The 21,974-nt window shown below is 37.8% G+C and overlaps 1 protein-coding gene across 1 annotated transcript in view; it reads left to right on the top strand.

Annotated features, from left to right (window-relative positions):
* Nucleotides 1–21,359, top strand: part of Tmem65 (transmembrane protein 65) — a 39,012-nt gene extending 17,653 nt beyond the window's left edge. The window contains exons 2-7 of the mRNA XM_038344104.2: nt 6,843–6,887; nt 10,001–10,068; nt 14,254–14,308; nt 14,972–15,014; nt 16,740–16,845; nt 18,586–21,359. Of these exons, the coding sequence (XP_038200032.1) occupies nt 6,843–6,887; nt 10,001–10,068; nt 14,254–14,308; nt 14,972–15,014; nt 16,740–16,845; nt 18,586–18,696 (428 nt within the window). The 3' untranslated portion in view covers nt 18,697–21,359. The remainder of the gene's footprint in view (nt 1–6,842; nt 6,888–10,000; nt 10,069–14,253; nt 14,309–14,971; nt 15,015–16,739; nt 16,846–18,585) is intronic.
* Nucleotides 21,360–21,974: the final 615 nt, after the last annotated feature.

Genomic DNA, 21,974 nt, shown 5'->3' with positions numbered 1-21,974 from the left:
AGCCCTGAGCAGAAGTATCTTTGCTAATATAATGTATATCTCACAATAAGCACTTCTAATAGCTAAATAAAGTTACAGGACCACATTCAAAATACTTTCATGGGTTTAACCCAAGGCATGTATTTAAAATATGAGTTTGAAATCTTTATATAAAAGGACCTATTAACTAAACTCTCCTAATCAGTTGAGTTCTTTGCTGTTTCTAAAGAGTGTTCATTTTTTTGTTTCTTGCAAGTGTGCTGCCTACCCATGTTTATGTATTGCTATAAATTCCTTTTTGGTGCATGGCTTTTTGTCGTCTAATAAAACTAGCTAAATTATTTTGCCTACAGCATGGTTTGAATTTTGTACTCTTTAGCGCAACGTTGAATTTCATCATATACATCATATTTTTTGTTCCCATTAAAAACTAAACAGATATTCATAATGCCTGGAATCTTAGTTCTTTGGGTGTTGTTTAAAACATCAATTTTGTACTTGTTCTCCCTCATGAGTTCCTTAGTGGACTCATTTGGGCTGCTCGTTCTTTTCCCTGGGGCAGATGCTGGGTGGGTCTGGAGGAGGCCAGCGTTCAGAAGGCAGGCGCTGACTCTAGAAGCTATCTGCCCTCGCAGAGGGAAGCTGTTTTGCTACTTAAACTTACTAAAAATGATTTTAAAATATTTTTCTTGATTTTTTTCCATGCTTACGGCAATAGTCTGAAACAAACCACTATATTTAGAGTTATCTTGTGGTGAGAGCTCAGTAGCAAATGGAGTTGGACTAAGACACTTGGTGTTTCCAAACTGTCGTTTCAAGCTTAGCGTTATAGGATATAAAGTGTGGTTAATTTAATGAGTGTTCAGTATTAAAATAACAAATCATAGTTTCTGTTTAATAATATATTAAAGGTTATTGTATGCCGTGGGATGACATTTCTGCTTTCCAGAGCCAGTTGCTGTAAACACATTTTTTAAAAATATTTATTTATTTATTATGTATACAATATTCTGTCTGTGTGTATGCCTGCAGGCCAGAAGAGGGCACCAGACCCCATTACAGATGGTTGTGAGCCACCATGTGGTTGCTGGGAATTGAACCCAGGACCTTTGGAAGAGTAGGCAGTGCTCTTAACCTCTGGGCCATCTGTCCAGCCCCAACATTTTATAATTCAACAGTGGACGCTAAAACATGGAAATTGTAGCTTTCTCACTTATATTTCTCTTATTACAGTCTTTTGATTCAATTTGAAAATATGTCTTCAGAACAATTAGAAAAGAAGTATACCAACAAGCATAGCTTATTCTAAAAATTCCATAAAATTTTATTAATATTGATAAAATTATCTTTAAAGGAAAATATGATAAAGAAGGGATATAGGTTAAATCTTACAGTAAATTCAGGTTTATTGTTATTCTTGTCTAGAGTCTTATCATTTAAAGGAAATGGACAGTTGGAGCTTGAAAAAATTTTTTAAACAGATTTATTTATTTATTATGTATACAGTGTTCTACCTGCATGTATGCTTGCAGCCAGAAGAGAGCACCAGATCTCATTTCAGATGGTTGTGAGTCACCATGTGGTTGCTAGGAATTGAACTCAGGACCTCTGGAAGAGCAGTTACTGTTCTTAACCCCTGAGCCATCTCTCCAGCTCTGGAGCTTGAAATTTTTAAAATTTCTTTCTTACTTACATTTTATCTAAATCTCAAAACAATAAAATATTTTCATCAAGTTTGACCTAGAATGCAAGCTGGGCTCAGTGTGCACCTGTAGCTGAGGCCCTTCAGTGTCTGAGGCTGGAGGACCACCGATTTCAGTGAGCCTTGTCAGGGAAGTGAGACCTCCTTCCCAAGAAACAGTGGGAAAGCAGCATAGTGGGGTTCACTGGCCGTACATTTCCTGGGAGACATTTTATAGCTTTAGAGCCGTCTTTAAATTTGTTTCTTGCTTTTATTTTTGATTCAATAACACCACAAGGAAGCATCACTTAAAATGACTTTTCTGAAGAACATGGAAGATTTAGGTATAAATCCTAAGTTAAAAACACCAACAACTAGTTAAAGTATCCAATAAGGAATTGATTTGCTGCACATTTGTCTAAGTTAGCAGACTGAAAATCCCAGATTAAAAAATTAATGAATTTTGTTGTAAAAATCATTTTGACAAAGGAAGATTAGCTATAAACAAATGCTATTTTCTCTTCTCTGGATAACTATATATTCACTGTGTTTGTTTTTGTGTACTTTATTTTACTAATAACTTTGCTGTGAATACATATTCATATGACTTATTAGTTTTTGGAAGCAGTAGTAGGGCATATAGTCTTTTACCATTGAAATAAATTGTTTTGGGAATTTGCCTGTCAGAAAATTGTTTCCTCAAGTAGGGTAAGGGCTTGATGGTTTCATAAATAAAATTGATTTTTCTTCACTAGGAAAAAATGTGATCTCATAAAAGACACAGCAAAAATAATTGAGAAGCCTGGGCTTTATTCAACCATTCTGCTTTTGTTGGTCTCAAGCCCCTTTCTTAGTGATTATGACATTTTATAGATTCAGCAGTTAATAATGATTTCAAGTGCAAAAGCGATATTAGAAATGTGTCATCTTAATACTAGAAGTCACATGTATAATTCTGTAAAACATGTAAGTGTCATTATATAAAGCCAAGGAAGAGAAAAACTGCCTTACCAATAAGGGAAAATATTCTACATATGTTGAGTGACCACATGTCTAAGACACTAATGTTGGCATAGTATGATCGGTCTGACCCCAGACTCCTGTGTTGAGTGGTGTGTGTGTGGTATATGTGTGTATATATGTTGTGGGAGACTGCTTGCTTGTTCCTGGCTGCCCAAACTTGAAATAACCACACAGAAATTATATTAATTAAACAACTTCTTGGCCTATTAGCTCTAGCTTCTTATTGGCTAGCTCTTACATCTTAATTTAACCCATCTCTATTAATCTGTGTATCGCATGTGGCTGTGGCTTACTGGCAAGGTTCCAGCACGTTTGTTCCCAGCGGGGCTACATGGTGTCTCTGACTCCACCTTCTTTCTTCCAGCATTCAGTTTAATTTTCTCCACCTACCTCTATTCTGCTCTGCGTAGGCCCAAGACAGATTCTTTATTAACCAATGGTATTCATAGCATATAGAGGAGAATCCCACATCATATATATGTGTGTCTGTATCTGTGGTGTGCATGTGGTATGTATATGTGTGTGTTGTGTGTATGTGGTGTGGTGTGTATATATGTATGTGTGGGTTTGTAGGTATGTATGTATGTGTGTGTGGTATGTATGTGCATGTATGTGTGCATGAATGTATGTTTGTGTGGTGTGGTGTGGTGTGGTGTGTGTATGTGTATAGTGTGAGTATCCTAGGATTGAAGCAAATGTGAACTCTAAAGTGGAAATATTTGCTTTACTCTGGTGAGGTCATAGGGTTTCTACAGCAGTGCAGGCCCAGATAGAGGATTACTGTCCTCATTATGGTATGAATCTTTGGATTTTATTTTATTATTTTGAGACAAGGGTCTCTTTACACAGCCCTGGATGGCCTCGAACTCACAGAGATCCACCCGCCTTTGTCTCCTGAGTGCCAAAATTAAAGGTGTGTGCCACCATTCCTGCTATATTTGTTTCTTTATTTGTTTGAGACAAGGTCTCACAGTTTAGTTCCCTCTGGCCTTGAACACAGAGTTCCACCTGCCCTCACCGAGTGCAGTGCAGGGATTAAAGGTATAGGCTGCTGGCAGAGCTTCTACCAATGAAAAAGCTTCTTGGATACTTTCCAGTATAGCAAAATGAGAAACTCAATTAACTGGAGTTCAGTGTATTAGAGCCCAACCTACAGTCAGTAATTTCCTCTTCCAGCAGATGCCACTTTAGATACAGAAGAAAAACTAAACAATTGGCCAAAAATTCAAAGTAAATTCTTTAGAACATAACTACGGGGTTCTGGAACGTAGGATGATTTCTCTGCTGTCTCAGGGTGATTGGCACTGTGCTGTATGTCTGCCAGTGATCTGACCCAATGGCCAGAACCCTCTGGTGGCTGAGCAACAAAGCAGATGGGGCGGAGGGGCTGACAAACCTGTGCTCCAGCAGGGGAGCCTCGGGGTCCAGCTTCCTGTGTGGCCTGGGTTTCTTCTCAAGCTTTAAGAAACAGGTCTATTTGACTCCAACCCTCCAATTATTTCCTTTAAAAACGCATTTTTTTTTCTGTTTTATATTTCTCTCTGTCCCCCTCTTATCTAACTTGCCATGTTCTTTACATGAACACAGTATAAAGCTTACATATTTATATAACAAATTTAAAAGCATCTGGATCACACAAATTTTCATTTCTGAACTAGGAGAGGAAAGTGTTCTTTTCTGATGCACTTGTGGTTTGTACGGCAGCCCGCTTCAGTTTTACATCCCGTAGACTCAGCTCCCACCATGAGGACTCTAATGTGGTACCGTCTCTCCACCATCCGGGGATAAAGTTAGCTATTCCTTAGGTGGTTACAGTATTGCACATGCTGTCCTGTTTTTCTGGTTCGTTTGGTCACTTAGGGAACTGGGATTCTCCATTCTTTCTTACTTTTTTTTTTTTAAATCGAATTTATTTTAGATGTATTATTTTATGTGTATGGTGTTTTGCCTGCATGTATGTCTGTGAGCTGTGTCTACGCATTTCTTGCAGAGGTCAGAAGAGGGGACTGGAGCTAGTGACTGTGGATCACTGAGAGGGTGCTGGGAATTGAACCCATCTGAAGGAGCAGCCACCTTTCCAGTCCCCACCCCCCCTTTCTTTCCTTCCTTTCTTTTTCTGAGACAGTGTTTACGGCTGTTCCAGAACACACTCTGTAGACCAGGCTGGCCTCAAACTCACAGACATCCACTTGCCTCTCCCTCATGAGTGCTGGGATTAAAGGTGTGCACTACCATTGCCTGGCAGAAGTTAGTTTCTTAATATTAAATTATTTGTTTGTATTTGTATTACTACACATTACTGTGCTTACAAGGGAAGCTGGTCTGTAATTTTCAATTTTGCTCTTCCCTTTGGTTTCCAAGATTGAACCTCTCAAGAACTGAGCCTACATTTTATACTTGATTCACAAGCACTCTATCCCTGAGCTGGAGCTCTAGTCCCGTTTTGTTTTTAGTATTAGTCTGTTATCAGAATATGCTGGAAAATATTTCTCCACCATGTTATTCAGCTATTTGCTGCTTTGACCAAATATAAGGAAAAGAACTTAAGGGAAAGATTCCTCTTGGCTCACAATTTCAGATGGTTCAGTCCGTGGTTGGCTGACTCCATTGTTTTGGGGTGATGGTGAGACAGATCATCATGGCAGAGGGACATGGAGCAAAGCTGCTCACCCCATGGTGGCTGGGAAGCAGAGGCCGGAAGGCGCTGGGCACAAAGGTGCATCTTTCCAGGTGTATCTTCCTGTTAGGACCCATGCCCTACTTTCCAGCTCCTCCCAACAATGCCGCAGTTCCACGACTCCATAAAGGATGGATCTGTTGATGAAGCCAGGGCCCCAGTGACCCAGTCACTTCCCAGAGTCCCTCCTCTGAACTCTGCTGCACTGGAACTGAGTGTACAACATAGGAGCCCTCTGGGAAACAATACAGGTTCTCCTCTGTGCTACCAACTCATTCTACTTGGCTGGGGGAGGAAAGAGAAGGCAGTGTTGACCTTTCCTACTTTCACAGATGCTGAGATGTTCTGGTTAAGGAACCAGGTTATTTGCATTTTGTAATAATTCTACATTGATTTAAATTATTACCCTAGATTTACCTAAATTCTTCTAAATGTAATGAGACACGATACTTTTGTTAATACTTGGAAAAACTTTGTCACGTATTACATATTGCCTCTTGACTTTTTGACTAGCGATCAAGTGTCTGTCATACATTATAAATAATATAGTATTACTTGTTATCTTAAATAGTAACTATACCTTTTTGGTTGTTTTAGTGTATAGACTACTTATTCTAGTAGTATAGTTTTAAAAAATTAAAAATTTCAGGGTATTGTTAAATGGACATTGAACAAGCCAGTAAAACCAGTGTTGTAATGACATTTTTAAAATGTAATTTCCAGCCGGGCGGTGGTGGCGCACGCCTTTAATCCCCCGCACTCGGGAGGCAGAGGCAGGCGGATCTCTGAGTTCGAGGCCAGCCTGGTCTACAAGAGCTAGTTCCAGGCCAGGCTCTAGAAACTACAGGGAAACCCTGTCTCGAAAAACCAAAAAATAAAAAAATTAAAAAAATAAATAAAATGTAATTTCCAGGTGGCTGTGGTGGCACAGGGCTGGTATTTCAGCACTTGGAATATGAAGGCAGGAAGACTGGGGATTCAAGGCCAACTAGGATTGTATAATAAGAGCCTGTCTCTAAATAAATAAACTAATATAAATATATCAGAGTGTCTTTTTTTTCTGCTGTTGGTATTGCTTTGTATATATTTGTTAAGTCATCCAGAGTTTCCATTTAAAGACAAGTATTATTTCTGGAATGTGATTTTATTGTAGTAGATGCAAATGGGTTCCCTGCATGTGACCTAAAAAAAAGAGACCCCCCTGCGTGTGACATGCGTGTGGCCCCTGTGTGTGGCTCACGGCATGTGGCCCCTGTGTGTTACCCATGGCATGTGGCCCCTGTGTGTGACCCACGGCGTGTGGCCCCTGCGCGTGACCCACGGCGTGCGGCTGAAGCTGCTTAGCTCCTACTCCTGTAGTTCACTCCAAACCAATATTCTTTAAAGTGGATAATTTTGATCTACTAACCCAAATATATCTTTGTTTTTTGTAAGTCTGTTGCTGTAACTAACTCTTGCTCCATACCTTTTCTTCTCCTTTAGAGAAATTGGAAGCTCAACCACCCACTCCAGGACAGCTGAGATATGGTAATGGCTCTATGTGTTAAATTGATACTTATCTCTGTTTTGAACCTGAAGGAATTGTTTCTTATAATGGCATAAAAGTCAGTAAATTAAACTTCTCTGATAGATTGGATTGTCCTGTTTTTTTCATATAGGAGTACTTTCTAAAACTGGTTGAAGATATTTCATAATATTATGGGATAATTAATATTTTTAAATGTTCTTGTCATCTAGTAATAAGAGGAAATTTGTTAGAAGTTTTCTTAATTTGCAGGAAAATGTGTATTATGTTTACTTCCTAGGCCAAATTTAAATTAGGTAACTGCAGAACTTAAATTTAGATTCAGGCTAACTGATGCAGAAAGAGTTTCTGGGTAGTGTTCGTAGCTGTAAGAAAGTAAGTGAGTTCGTTTGAGGAGGAAGAAACCTCACTATGGAGCTCTACCGTCTTTCTTTCCTGTTATGATAAGAATGAGTATTGCAGGTTAACATGGGAGTGATGTAAAACAATTTAGGGTCTTATTAGAAGACAGTAGAAGAGAATCATTTAAAGTGTGGTGGTGAATTTGAGTAGGTAGTAATTAAGTAGGCAATTAAATATTAAATGTGATTTGCTAACAGCTGCTTAACTATAGAATAGTGTTTGCCAAAGGGAATTGAAGAAATAGCAAATTAGTAGGAGATCATTCTTCACTGGAAGGCAAATTCAAATGACTAGGAAAAAAACTAATGATCATTCCTTTTTTTTTTCTCTCATAGGTAGGATGTAATTTATGTTAGGAATTAGTAACTTTTCCTCAAACACCAAAACAATTTAAGAATTTTTTAAGATCTCCCTTCCCAGGTAATTATTCCTGATTCTCCCAGCCCAGATTCCTAACCTGGTACTGATACTGCATACAGTACTATTACCTTTTTTTTTTTTTTTTTTTTGTAGGTGATGTTGAAATTAACTGTGTATGTGGTTAGGTTTCTATGTCTAAATCCTCTGAGATGTGGAAACCAAATTTCATGGCTTTTGTCTCTCAAGTTCCCAGCAGGGTGCCCAGTGCATACTTTTTTTTAAAAGAAACTTTGTTTTCCTCCTTTGAATTAAAAGTAGTTTTTTATTTATATGGCAAACGGATTAATATATACACATAGAGACCTATCCCATAGTTCATTAGTGGATTAGTATGGCAATATGCCTTAGTTTCAGTGACCGGGCTTCTACCAGGATAAGCTCTTAGTGCAATCTTAACGCCATTTACACCTTATCTGAAGGTATTTGTTACTGGCTAATTTTAGAGATGTCATCGTATTGTTCAAATACTAAGTAATCTCAGCTGATTTCTTGGTTGTTTGCCACGGAGAGGGCTGTGTCTAGGAACACCTAGACAGGTTTCCCTTCACTGTGGGGGCTTCTTTGGGTGACTTCAAAATTTCCAGCGTACTTTTTTGCCCATTAAGTTTATGTTGTAGCTGGGAGGTAGGGTTTGCGTGTGTGTTTTGGAAGCTGCTTACTGCAACAAGTTGAATGTCAGTAGGTGCCCAATGGACGCAGGTGCAAAGTCAGAGAAATAAGGCTGAGGTCTGGAGTTATCCCATCTCATGAGTATGATGTTTGGCTTTTACCATCTCGATAGCTTTCATAGTAACGATCACAATGGGATATTCCGCCCTTCATCATGAGCATTGTTACTGTGACAGGCAGAGACCTGAAGTAACTGTTTATATCTATTGCATGCTGTGTACAGTATCAATATATGTAATAATTTACACATGATGGTGCCTATTATTATGCTGAAGATGGTATTTCTTTGATAGAAGTTGTGGATAGAAGTGTTAATTTTTTGAATTACTGCCTACTAGTTTCCCCTGATGGTACAGAAGTCATACCATAGAATACCATAGAATATCATATTTTCATAACTTCTGGATTATATTTCAGTTACAGTGTATATTTAATTGCATTAAAAGAAAAAAAAGAATCTGAAGTCACTAACAAATACAACCAACTGTCTTAAGGGAGGACTGTTTTCAAATATAGTATAAAAATCAGATTTTTTTTTCTCAGTTTCCTCGATCCTCAGTTTGTTGAGGAAGTTGTCAGTTGAGCTGATGTTGGCTATGCCTTAGAAGTTGTAATCATCAAATAAAATAGTTTTTTCCTGTTCCCAGCCTTAATCTGTTTCACAGTATGCCTCCACTAGTCTAAATATAGAATTGGCTTCTTTTCCAGGTTAGTATCCTCAACTTAATTCTTTTTCAGCATCTGCTCTGTACTCAGCATTGGACAGTATACTGAGGATACAAATTAGAAAAATGAAGCTAGACTATAAAAAAAACCCCACAGTTTTCCTGCTTTGACTTTTAATAATCCAGGTTTCAGGTTGTGTGCCAGATGAATGAGGTGAGAAGTGTCTTTGGTAGGAAGAGGCCTTCAAGGCACAGTTTGATGTGGTGCGAATACCGATTCTTGCAGTTTTCAGTAGCGCTGGAATCCTGGTGGGTTCCGAGATGCCAAGGACTTCCTGTCCGTAGGTGTCAGATGAAGGCAATCACCATTTCCTAAAATTTCTTTAAAAAGTTGACTAGGAGCTGGGTGGTAGTGCTACATATCTTTAATCCCAGCACTCGGGAGGCAGAGACAGGCAGATCTCTGTGAGTTCAAGGCCAGCCTGGTCTACAAGAGCGAGTTCCAGAGCAGATTCCAAAGCTACACAGCGAAACCCTGTCTCGAAAAACAAAACAAAACAAAAAAGTTGACTAGAAAGTAAAAGCAGTCAAATAACTTCCCTGGAATTTGAGTATAGACATTTAAAAATGATTATTAGAGATACAGAGATTAGTACTGTTGTGATAGACACAAGCTAGAAGTAGGCTGATGTGAGTCAGGTTAAGTGGGGTCATCATGTGCTCACGAATTTACTGTCCATGAACTGTATGTAAATGCATTGCTGGTAAGAAAACATAAAGGCCTAAATTGTTTTCATGTGTTCCATATTTGTGTTGTGTCTCCCAGTTTAGCTTCTGTAAGTAGGATCTGTGATTGATATTAAATCTGTTTAGAAGCTTTAATTACACAGCCTGTTTTGGTCATTCTAAAAGTTATCAAAATTTTAAAATATATTTTTCTGTGTTTTGATGTTTTTCAGTATTCTTCCACAATGCGATACCTTTCATAGGGTTTGGCTTTTTGGATAATGCAATTATGATTGTTGCAGTAAGTCTTCTCACCACTTCTGTTTTGAGTTAATAAAGAAATTAGTGTGTTCTACATATTCCTAATAGTTTATATAATATACCTATTAAGTTAATCAACAGTGAGCAAGTTCAATTTTTAAAGTATCATATATATTAATCATAGAACTTTTAGCAAAGCATGTAGACAATTGCTTATGTTGTATATAATTCTGTTCTAACATTTTTTATTAAGGAGCAAATGTATGTAAAATCTCTGGTGTTTATCCTGGTACTTGTCATCACATACAGTTTTGATTAGTTCCTTGTTCAAGTTTCCCATTCTAGAATATGTTGGTAGGTGTTTTGGGGCATAGACAAGGCTTTACTCTCAACATTTAACCCGAAGATGTCTTAAGATTCATTTAACAACATCCTCTGCCTTTGCCGCATTGTGTAGTATTTTAAAGAGTTCGCCTCTGCTGTGACCATTGCAGTCTCAGGCCTGGTTGGCCTGTCTTATGTTAATGACATCTCTCTTAGTGGACACCAATGTTTGGCACACTGCCCTAACACAGGTATTTTAAGACTTTCCCAGTGTTTATTTGCTGTTTTATATAAAGAATGATCTTCTCATAGTTCAGTCAAGGCAATTGCTAACTTTTAAACATGCCTTTAGAATGCTTTATGCAGTCGTCTTTCTTGGATATCAGCAGTAAATAGACTGAAGGTTACCTACATCCTTGAAAGAGGACAAAGTATAATTATTTCTTTCTGGGTACCAATTTGAAAGTCCAAAGGGTAGTTTTTTTTTTTTTTACTTAGATTCATTTGAAAAAGAAAATGCTTCTCTGAATTAGAATGCTGAGACTCTATCATGAGCTTCACAGAATCTATCTCAATTTTTCTATTTTTCAAAAAAATCTTAATTTTTCTATTAACTATTGTTGAAGAAACTACTCAGAAAGGTGGTGGGAGAGAGGTAGGGGATGGTGGGAAGGGAGGGAGATGGAAGAGTTTACTTTGAGGGTTTTAGAATTTGTCTGCACTATGAATGAATGTAAGTAGATTTAGTTATAAAATAGAGATTTAAAAAAGTAATTTACATAGTCATTTGATAGACTGCAGGTGTTTTTTAGAGTATCTAAAGTCAGTTCATTTGAGATGGCTTGGTTGTTGCAGGGCCTATCTAGCCTTACATCCAGATTAAGAGGGTCCAGCTGCTCCCTGATTTAAGAGGGGTTCAGGGGCCACTGTCAGCAGTGTGACTCTGGCCTGTGCACAGCTTGGGGTCACAAGCACCTCTGTAGGGTTTTTTGTTAGCATGCTGTGACAAGTCCAGACTTCTCAAGGCTGATGCACATTAAGTGAGTGCCCCTAAAATGTAATTTTAGAATAATCAATTTTTTAGGATTATGATGCTTTCCTAGTATACATATAAGAATAAAATTGATCTGCGTATATAAGAAAGTCCGAAGAGTATTTAACTAATTAAAACTGTACTGCTCTTCTCAGGCTACTATCATTGAGTTGGCTAAATTACTGTTATTAATGAAAGCATACCAACTTGTAAAAAAAAGCTCCTTTATGCTGTTTCTAAGCCTTAGTTGATTTTTTGTGTGCCCTGCCCAGGTTGTCTGGTGGAGAACACCTCTGTGCTAAATATTTCACTCTCCCATTATTTCGCTCAACCTTTTAGTGCTCGAGCCACCATTTTAGTAAACGTCCTTAATAAGACACAGCTTAAAGACACAGGTGCTGAAAACCGCCCTTGCTGTTGGCAGTTGTGGAGTGGTTCACTTTGGGCACAGTCAAGAGAGGGAAGCTAATAGCTTCCAAGAGCACTAATCAGACCGGTCCTCTTATAAAATGCCACAGAGTGGGTGTCTGTGTGCAGACGGAGCATCGATGGGACTGGACCAAGCCCAGCAGAGCACGTCAGAGACTCCAGACACCTCAGCTTTGTTATGTTGTGTCCTGCAGGCCTGTGCCTCATCTTTAGTACCCAGAGTAGCGTTGTTCCAGACCTGAGATCTTAACTCCAAATTACCAATAACACGTTTACACTGAAATCCATCTTCAGGGAGGCACTCCCTTGGATGAAGTTTTTACAGAATAGATATTTTAAATCACTGACTTCAACACCAGATGAAGAGTGATGGTTTTGACTGTTCCTGTCGTTGAAGGCTATTTCAGAGAGATGACCCCAGACATTAGAATAGATAAATAATACAATGGCAGAATCTCTGAGAAGGGAACAAGTAGTCATGACTCTCCTAGCAATGTGTTTTTTCCTGTTTGTTTTTACTCTTTTCCATGTTTAAAAGCACAGATGATCTTTTCACATTGTGGAGCCGGTGTGAGCTTCTCGGACAGGACAAAGTTGAGTCTTCTGCCCTGTCATGCTATAAAAACTTACTTCTCTCCTTCCTTTTAGATGTACATTCCTGGCTGCTACTTGGTGATCATGAGAACGAGTTTCTGTATAATCAGTTATAATAGAGCAAGTAATAGCCTTAGGTTATATTGTTTAATTTTATATTACTAAATTGCTTTTTATAATTTATATTTTAGTCATTTGGGGAATTGTTTTTTTTTTTACAATTCACTTAGGATAGAAATTTTTAGAACAGATTAATCGTAAGTGTAATTAAAGTGATAAATGAAGTGTTAGATTTATTTGTAATTCCCATCTCATCTATTAAAACAATTTTTTAAAATACAGAGCAAAGTAAAGAAGTGTGGAATTGTCTTTGAATTTATGCTCTTAGAAGAACCTTTAAGCACCCCAAATTTTACCAAATTATGAAGCACACAGATACTTCCTTCTCTGTGTGGGCAGTGATGGGGCTCCAGCTCAGAAACTGCGCATGCTAGTGGATACCCTCTACCCACAGAGCTACATCTTCAGCTCACACAAATAGTTTTTCCGACGCATATTTTTAAAGAGGTTCTTGTTGGGTCATTGACAATGATTCATTGCTGTCACATTTATTGTTTACTGTGTGGCCTGTGCACAGCACTGCTGGAGGGTGCTCTGCCGTCTTTGCATTTATATAAGAAGGACTTACATAACAGAGATCTGTGCCTTGGTTAATTTCTCCTGCTTGTGCTGTCCTTTCACGTCCCTTTCGTCTTCCTCAGAAATCTGTTACTTTAGCTCCTTTAGAAGTTTGTAGTTTTTATGCCTGGGAGAGTGGCACATCAGGCTGTTTGGTCATACTCAACAAGAGTTACGTCTTCAAGGGGCAGAGCTGAAGGCAGAGGGACAAGAGAATTGAGGAAAGTGTCTTACAGACCAAGCAGTGCGACATTTACATAACACGTTAGATACTCTTGTTTTCCTTAGTGTTAAAAGTTGATTTTTTTTAAAAAAAATTTCAATGCTAGTCTTCCAGGGAGCTCTTGAAAACTAAGTTTACCTTTGTGAAGGATTGGAACTGAATTAGCAAAGTAGACTTAGGGCCTCCTCCTCTGTGTGACAGCCCAGGAGAGTCCCTGCATCCTGCCACTTCAGCTTCTCCTCTGTAGAGTGGGTGGGAAACATGGGCCCTCTTCTTTCCCCAAGGGGAAGGATAAATGTGGGACCCTTTGACTCCCTGTAATAAATCAATCCAGTGGGATGCTGTGGGTCTCATTCTTCTTGCAGGTGTCGGACTAAGTGTTGTTTCCACTTGACGTGGGAGTCCTAGTGGCACTACCCACTGGTTAAGGAACTAAAGGCTGTGAAGAAAATCTTACTAATGGCATTTTCATAGAAGATCATTCAGTCTTTCAAATCTTGATAGAGTAAATAACAGTACAGTATATTTCAGAATTTAGCATCTATGTGTCAGTCTTTTTGTTTAAGGAGTTTTAAAGCGTATTTCTCTGTGATAGAAAAGTAGAATTAAGAATGCAGAAATTAAATTCTTAGTGAAGAATTGATTATTATATGTGTTGCTATTTATTTTGAGGGAGGATCAATTTTAATGGATGAAATGTTATTGGTTATTTCTTCATGAATGTATATATATACATATATACATATATATACATATATATGTGTATATATATATATATATGAATGAAGTGAATCACCTCATATGCTGTGCACATTTATGGGTATTTTTGTGTGTAATTATGGTACAGCAGCATGTGGATATTACTACATAGTCTGTTTTTATTACCACATTGATATTCTTTGATAGCCGTGCCAGCTTTAACTTCTTTTCCAATTACTTTTCAGGGAACCCAAATCGAATTGTCTATTGGAATTATTTTGGGAATTTCAACAATGGCAGGTATTTAATAATAGCAAATATTAAAATTCTGTTGTCTGCATGTTGTTTAGAAATGTCTGTAAGTTAGGTTTAGAAGACAGTTCATTTGAAATGCATTTGCTCATTGAGGTGTTGATTTGTTTAGATATCTCTAATCCTAATCTTCTGATTCCAGTTTTCTGTAGATAGCAGATTTCTCCTGAGAATTGTAACTAGTTTGTGTTAGGTAGTAGCAAACACTGCTTCACTGAATTGTCTGTGTGAAGGCATGTTTTTCTCAGAATTCAATCTTACCATTGAACGTTTGAATGAAGTGTTTTCCTTCCTTTACTTTCTTGTATTTGGAGTTGCTTATGCAGCTTTGCTCCTGAGCTTCCAATATCTAAGTTCCCCGAAACAAATACCACACTAAAGACACAACTATGAAATTTTAATATTGCAGTAAAAATAGAAGATTTCTTGCAGACACTCTATTAGTGGAGGTAGGATATTCTAATTTTAGGATCATGCTCTCTTTTAATCTCTTGGCACCTAGAGCTATCCCTGAGCTGCTTCTAGCAGAGTTGTTACAGCAGAGAAATATGGTGACTCCAGCAGACAGAGCTCAGTGTTTCTCATGTGATGTAATACTGTGACCTCTGCCGGCTTTGTCTTGACAATTCATTGTGTGTTTCAAATTTCCAGCTGCTGCTTTGGGAAATCTTGTTTCAGATTTAGCTGGACTTGGGTAAGTCCGTTCATAATTTGTTTCTGCAGTTACGTACTTATATGTTCTTGTCTTTATTCTCCTCTAATTAATAAGCCCTTTAAAAGGATAATTACTTTCCTTTGGGTTCTAAAACTAAACATTTGAGTTTAATATTTCTAAATTAGTAATACTAAATATGTGGTGGAAATCAAATATAGTTGTTGACAATGAGTCAAACTGGATTAGTGTTTCTGAGAATGGATAGAACCATGCCACTTTATTATATCCTAAAATGATAAAAAAATATAAGCAGGATGGAACAGAGAATTAAAAGTAAACCTCTGTTATTTTCCCACTTCCTTATACTTGCAAAATCTCAAAGATAAAGAAATTAGAGGATACTGACCTACAAAGGAAATAATGTCCAGCGCTCTCCCTACCTTCCTTCTCCCTCCCTCCCTCTCTCCCACTGATGTTAAGGGGTTGATCATAGGGTTTTATTAATGCTAAGTTGTGCTCTACCACTGAGCCATACCTCAGCCTCCAAAGCTTATGTTTACCCGGCCATTTTTTCCTTTCGTCTGGCAGGAATGATAGCACATTGGAGGATGGCTGCTTCGAAAAGCTGTGTTTCTCACTTTCTTCCAGGTGGCGGATGGGCCTGGGCTGCTTCCTGGGCTTGGGAAAGCTGAGAAGTTGGCATTAAATATTAGCACAAACATCTCTCTCTTGCTCTGTCGTTGACATGGTTTTCCTTTCTTGGCTACTCACGTGGTATATTTTGAGATTTGGGTTTGGATCTAGTAGGATTCTATTTTGGCTCACAGTAAGCAGTGACAATTTTATAGGTGATCTGTCCCTCAATATTAGGCATCTATACTTGAATTTGGGGCCAAAGCTAATTTTAAGTTTTTTTTTTTCTTTAGGGCCATGATTGGGATTTTATATTTTAAGACTTTTTGACATAAATCTTATCTTGATGACATGTCTTTGATATTCCATTTCAGACTTCAAGCTTAATATTGACAATATTGCCGTTTCTGTTTAGCTTTCTGTTGTATTAGAACCAACTAATAGATTTTAAAGCCACTTAGCTTTAGATCGAAGTGTGAACATTTTTATAAGCACTTTTATGTTTGAGAACTGTTTCCTCTCTTCTATTTTCAGTGTCTTTCACAAATATCACATTTTATGTGTTCTTTGATGCATACTTTCAAAACACTTGATATCTGAAGCCAGAATGTATCTTCTGGTTGTCAGTGTATGTAATTGTCAAGCTGTTTTCTTCTGACAGTACTTAGAACAAAATTATACCCAACAGTGGTGGTAATTTAGACTCCCTGATTAGGCTAAAAGTTCTAGGCTGTCATTCTTAAGTGCATTATTAGTCTGATGAATTTTTAAAAACTGTTACTTTCTGATCATAGTTACCAGATTAAATCATATGTTCAAGTAATTTGCTTACCATTTGAAGTAAGTGCAGTAATTTTAATTATTTATAAAAAATTATATGCCTTGATTGGCCTCTTAAATATAATAAGGAATAAATGCGCTGAGTCACTGTGTATTACATGTGAATTTGAAAGTATCTTTAAGCCAGAGTTATCTGTATATAATAAAAATAGAAGCTGTAAAATTTTTGTGCTTTGTTTGGAGTGAGGAGCACGGGCGAAACTCCCGCTTCTCTTTGTAGAGATCGGTTTTTTCTGTATGAAGACGTTTGCATGCCTCTTAAAACCCCCTCATTCTTTTGTTCTCTTGAAGCCTTGCAGGTTATGTTGAGGCCTTGGCTTCCAGGTTAGGCCTATCGATTCCTGATCTCACACCAAAGCAAGTTGACATGTGGCAGACACGTGTTAGCACACATCTGGTAAGTGATGTGGCTCATGGGCCGGGATCCGGTGGTTAGCATGGCAGTCCTAGACTATAACTGATTTGAATGGAGTTGCTAGGAAAAGTTACTCAGGCCTGGGACGTTCTCAGAAAAATAGTGTGATATTTCTTTATTTTCAGGTATTCCAGCTTGATTAATTAAGGATTTGAACACTCAAAGATTTTGTTCTTCATTGATTATTCAGTGATGGAGCTGATTTTCATTGTACTGAAGTCGTTCATTGGTGTTTATTTCTGAGCCTTTCTGTGGACTGATAGGGGAGGAACGATCAAATCGCAGTGGATTGAAATATTAATGGAGGCAAGCATCACCCTGCTCCAGCATTTCTAAAGGGAGCAAGAGGGGACCCTTGGTCACCCTGGGTGATAATGAAAGTCATTTTAACAGAATTGGCAGGCAGTCAGGGGTCTCTTAGCAGAGGTCACAACCTAGGGCAATTGGGAGCCAAAATGAATAGTCTCTGTTGAAATATAAATGATCAAAGTATGAGATCAAAATAAGAATTGAGGACTGACTTTATTAGTGTCTGGACAGAGCAAATTTCTTCTTGTTATATCTCTGAAACTGTAGTACCTTTTAAAATAGTTACATAATGAGATTGGCAGATTTAACAATTAATATAAAACATGGTTGGACCACCGCCACTTCAGCAAACAACAAACTGCCCTAGTAGCATATTGAAAGGGTGTTGTATACACTGTTGTCAGAACGTTGATGTCTACCTTGAAAGTTGTTACTGGTTCTCCATGACATTACCCAGAACATTTCCCGCTGCATTTCCCGCTGCAAGTCATGTAGTTTGCATAGCTTCTGTCGTGCCAGATGGGACTTGTTTTGTCTCTGTGTTCATATGTGGAGCTCCATGAGGAGAGACCAACTCTGTGTGATTGGTCCCTGTCTCGGGATTACCCAGCAACGAGAGTTTAGTTGCTGAATCTCAATGAATGATTGTATGAAAGAAGAAAACTTAATTGAAGAGCTGGAGAGCTAGCTCAGATGTTAGGAGTGCATACTCCTCTTAAGGACCCAAGTGCTCAGGGCTCACAGCTGCCTGTAACTCCAGTTCCAGGGTATCCAATATCTTCTTAAAGACATATACATGCACACAAATAATTCTTTTTTTAAAAAGAAAACTTACAGCTAGGGCTACACAGAGAAACCCTGTCTTGAAAATAAACAGATTTTTTTATTTAAAAAGAAAACTTAATTTTAAAACATCTAAATTTGATAGTCATCTGAGAAATGCAAAGTTTAGACTCAATTATAGAAGTGAAAATTTTAAACTTTCACAATGTAGGTTTCCAGTGAGACAGAGCACAACATTGTTTCTATAATGGTTGTATCTTCATATAGCTAAGCATTCAGGGAATTAAGTACTGAAGAACTGTATACAAGGATATCAAATCCAAACACACTGGGAATAGTTGGTATGTTCCCCCTCCTGTGTTCTGGTCTTCTGACATTAAAATACACAAACTATTAAAAAAATGTTTTCTACTCGGATATTTCTTTAATGTCATGTTCATGGTAAGTTTTCCCCTTATTCCTCTGAACTGTGAAATGGCATGTTGAGAGTTTGGTAGTTTAGTACTTAGGTTCCTATAATCAACAGAAATACAGTTGTAGTGGCCATTGACTGTTGTCATCAGTGTTTATGCAAGGGGACCTCTTGTGTGGACACATAACTTTAAGAAATACTCTCTTCTGTTTCCTTAGGGCAAGGCTGTTGGGGTGACTATTGGCTGCATTCTAGGAATGTTCCCTTTGTTTTTCTTCGGAGGAGGCGAAGAAGATGAAAAACTGGAAACGACAAATGAATCATCTTAGAATACCTATGAAGAGATGTAAACTAATGTACCTCAGTCATTAACAAACACTGTCGCAGCATTTAGTGACGAGGACAGTGACAGTATATAGATACGGGATCAAGTACTTCAGCATGTATCATGGAAACACTAACTTATTGTGGCTTGGTCTTCTTAAGATATCTTTTTAAAAACCATTTAGTATATCATTTTATGTAAATTGTTGGGATGCTTTTCATCAATGGCAGTCAACATGTTATCTTTTCCTTTTCTCTATGTATCAACATATTATTTAACTTTTAGTCATCGATACTGTACTGTACTGACTTGGGATTTGCTTATTTGTTATGTAACATGTACATGCATGGAAATACCTATTTATGTTTTTTTTCCCTTGGTGATTATAATTCAAAGCTAGGGTTTCTCCAAATTATGTAAGATGTTTAACATCAGTTAAATTTTGACTCCCTGCCTGGAGGCATCACTTCTGTGCTGTTCCACAGTAAACATTTATTTTCACTCATTTTTGAAGCTTTTGCATCTGTTAAAAATGAATACAGACTTTAAGTGTTTTAAGTATATCGGTTCTTTTTAATTTTGAAGCACATTGTCTTAAGGGCCAGAGGCTAATCGGAAAGATTGACTCTCTTCCGGCCTTCCTTTTACACACACCATACATGCTAACAAGTGTACTTATTTTTAGTCGACTTTTTACCTTTGATTTCCCAACCTTGAATAATCGCTCAGTGAGTTTTGGTTTGCGAGGGGAAGACAGTGCTTCAATGCTTACCGTCTTTAAAATAGAGATTAAGAAATTAGGGTGAACTAAAGAATTTAAGATGACATTTGAAAACTATGCTAATTTCCCTTTCTTTTTAAGGGAAATAGAAAATAAAAACTTTAAGGAGGTTTATGGAGAAAGTGGCAGAGTTCAGGTGTTTGGAAGATCCATGACCAGTTCTGTTCCTTTGGAAGGATTTCCCTCCTAAAATGTTATTGTCTCATCAGAATGGAATGAGTCTAATTATTCCTTGCTCAGAATTCTAATCTCATTAGATCTTACTTTGTGATTTTTTTTTCCTCTGGATGAAGTTTTTAGAAATAACATGTGTTTCATATTTTGCTATATAGCCTAGTGAATCATGACATGAGGAGAGAGCCTTTCTCCCAGTTTTGGAGATTTTTCTTTTGTGGTGATTATAGCACATGGCTGGGGAAAACTGCTTGTGTCTGTGCTTGTATGTCTGACCTAAATCATGTGGGAATCCTAAGTTAATTTTTGAACCCTTGAAGTTTTTCCCATGTGATCTACACATGCTAAAAAGTTACATGTAACAGAATAATTGAACATAGGGAAGAGAGAAACTGAAGCTAGAATTTATTCTTTGGGGAATTAAAGTTATTCATGTTTGCTAACTAGATGAAAAAGACAAACAGCATGACTATGCCTTTTAAATGTTATTTTGGAGTTTTGTTTGCACATAATTACTGTGAGCTCTTCTTAAAGATTTCTTTTCCATAAGAAAACATGTCACATACTGTTTCATATATGTCACATACTGTCTCATACATGTCACGTACTGTCTCATACATGTCACATACTGTCTCTACCACACTTTGGGATGATTTAGTGCTGTCCGTTTATCATAGACTTTCAAGGACAAATAGACAGTATAAAAACCATCAGATTCTCGTACTCCCAAGTAGCACTCTCCTTTGATCAGACTGGGATTGCACGGCTTGCCGTCTCAGTCAGGTCTGCCTTTTGTGTCTTCTTCACGTTTCACACACGGGTACCAGGCAGAGAGTCCAGGTCAGTGGATTATAACACTTATTTCATTTTCTGTGTGAACATGTGAGTGCTTGTGTCCGTCCTTCGTATAGACAAATTAGAATGCGTGTTGCATTTTCTGTGTGAACTGTGAGTGCTCTCCTCTGTGTATTGGTAGCTTTCGTGTTTTTGTTTTTTAGTGTTGTATTGTGGTGCTTAACTTTTCTTCTTATTAAATCCCATTTCCAGAAACCTCTCTTGGAGTTCAGAAAGGAATTTGATTGTTGATTTCCTTTTTTCTTTCTCTTAAAAATATTCCAGTCCTTACTACCAGAATTTCTGTGAACAGAATTATGCCGGTTTTGTTAAATCTTCAGTTATCTGAGTTGTCAAAACATGAAAGATGTAACTTTCACATTGAAAGACATTCAGATTTTCAGTAAAAAAAAAAAATTTGAATCGTATTAATCAGTAAAATGTGTTGAATCATTAAAATACTTAGTTTTCAAAAGCAAACAAACAAAATCCAAGTTTCTTTGTCTTCAACCAGAGGCGCCATTTCCTCAAGCTCTCGCTCCGACCTCACGTGGTCCTCTGCACAATGTGGTTTCTGAAGATGGCTGCCTTTAAACCAGTGACTCCGTAAGACCCTTGCATAGTGTTTTCACCACAGAGAACCTGTATCAGCTGAAACTGGACCGCCCTGTCTCCTAGCGGCTGCTCTGTCAGCGCCGCAGCTCCGGAGAACTGTCTCACGAGCTGTAGGACTGTTCGTTCAGAATCTGTGTTGTTCCTGTATTATAACTTACTGACTTGTTGATGCATGTAAACTGGGTGCATTTTGTTGCCTCTGTATGTTAAATAGTGACCAATGTTTTTACGAAAGAATTGAACAAAAAATATCTTTTAAGACATTTGGAATGTGGTTTTGATTTTAAAATTTGGTTTTCTTGATCTCAGAGGACTTGGGCTATTCTATCACTGAAGGAAACAGGATTAATAAATGCAGGTTTGTTATGAGGTGACAGACACACCGAGGCACTACTTGGAGCAGTTTTACACACACACACACATACACACACACACATACACACACCTACACAACCTTACACTCATGTGTGCGCACACACACTAACACACACACCCCCTAAAAGTCCCCATTGACATTGAATCCTGTGGCGTATGAGAAAGGAATGATCCCATAAGACAGCTGTGAGTGACTGCTAAATCAAAGGGCAGCTGATGTATGAATTAGGATTGACATTAGAATTGGGTTGGTTTCAGGGGCTGTGGCTTTTGTTTTTGTTATTGTTTGTTTTACTTTTAGCAATGGGGTAGTAATCAAGACAGGCACATACAGTGTTTCCATTTTTAGCATGAATGCCATTGACATGTTCCATTAGCTTAGGTATGAAGATGCATGATTTTACTTTAGAAGATTAAAAAGGCTTTGGAGAGATGATGTCATCTTTCCATAGTCACTAGAACTCCCTGTTTAAGTGACAGCAATGCGAGGGAGAAGGTGTGGA

Source organism: Arvicola amphibius, chromosome 9 (assembly GCF_903992535.2).
Source record: "Arvicola amphibius chromosome 9, mArvAmp1.2, whole genome shotgun sequence".
NCBI classification, from domain to species: Eukaryota; Metazoa; Chordata; class Mammalia; order Rodentia; family Cricetidae; genus Arvicola; species Arvicola amphibius.
The sequence above is the reverse complement of the archived record's forward strand: the minus strand, read 5'-3'. Positions and strand labels throughout refer to the sequence as shown.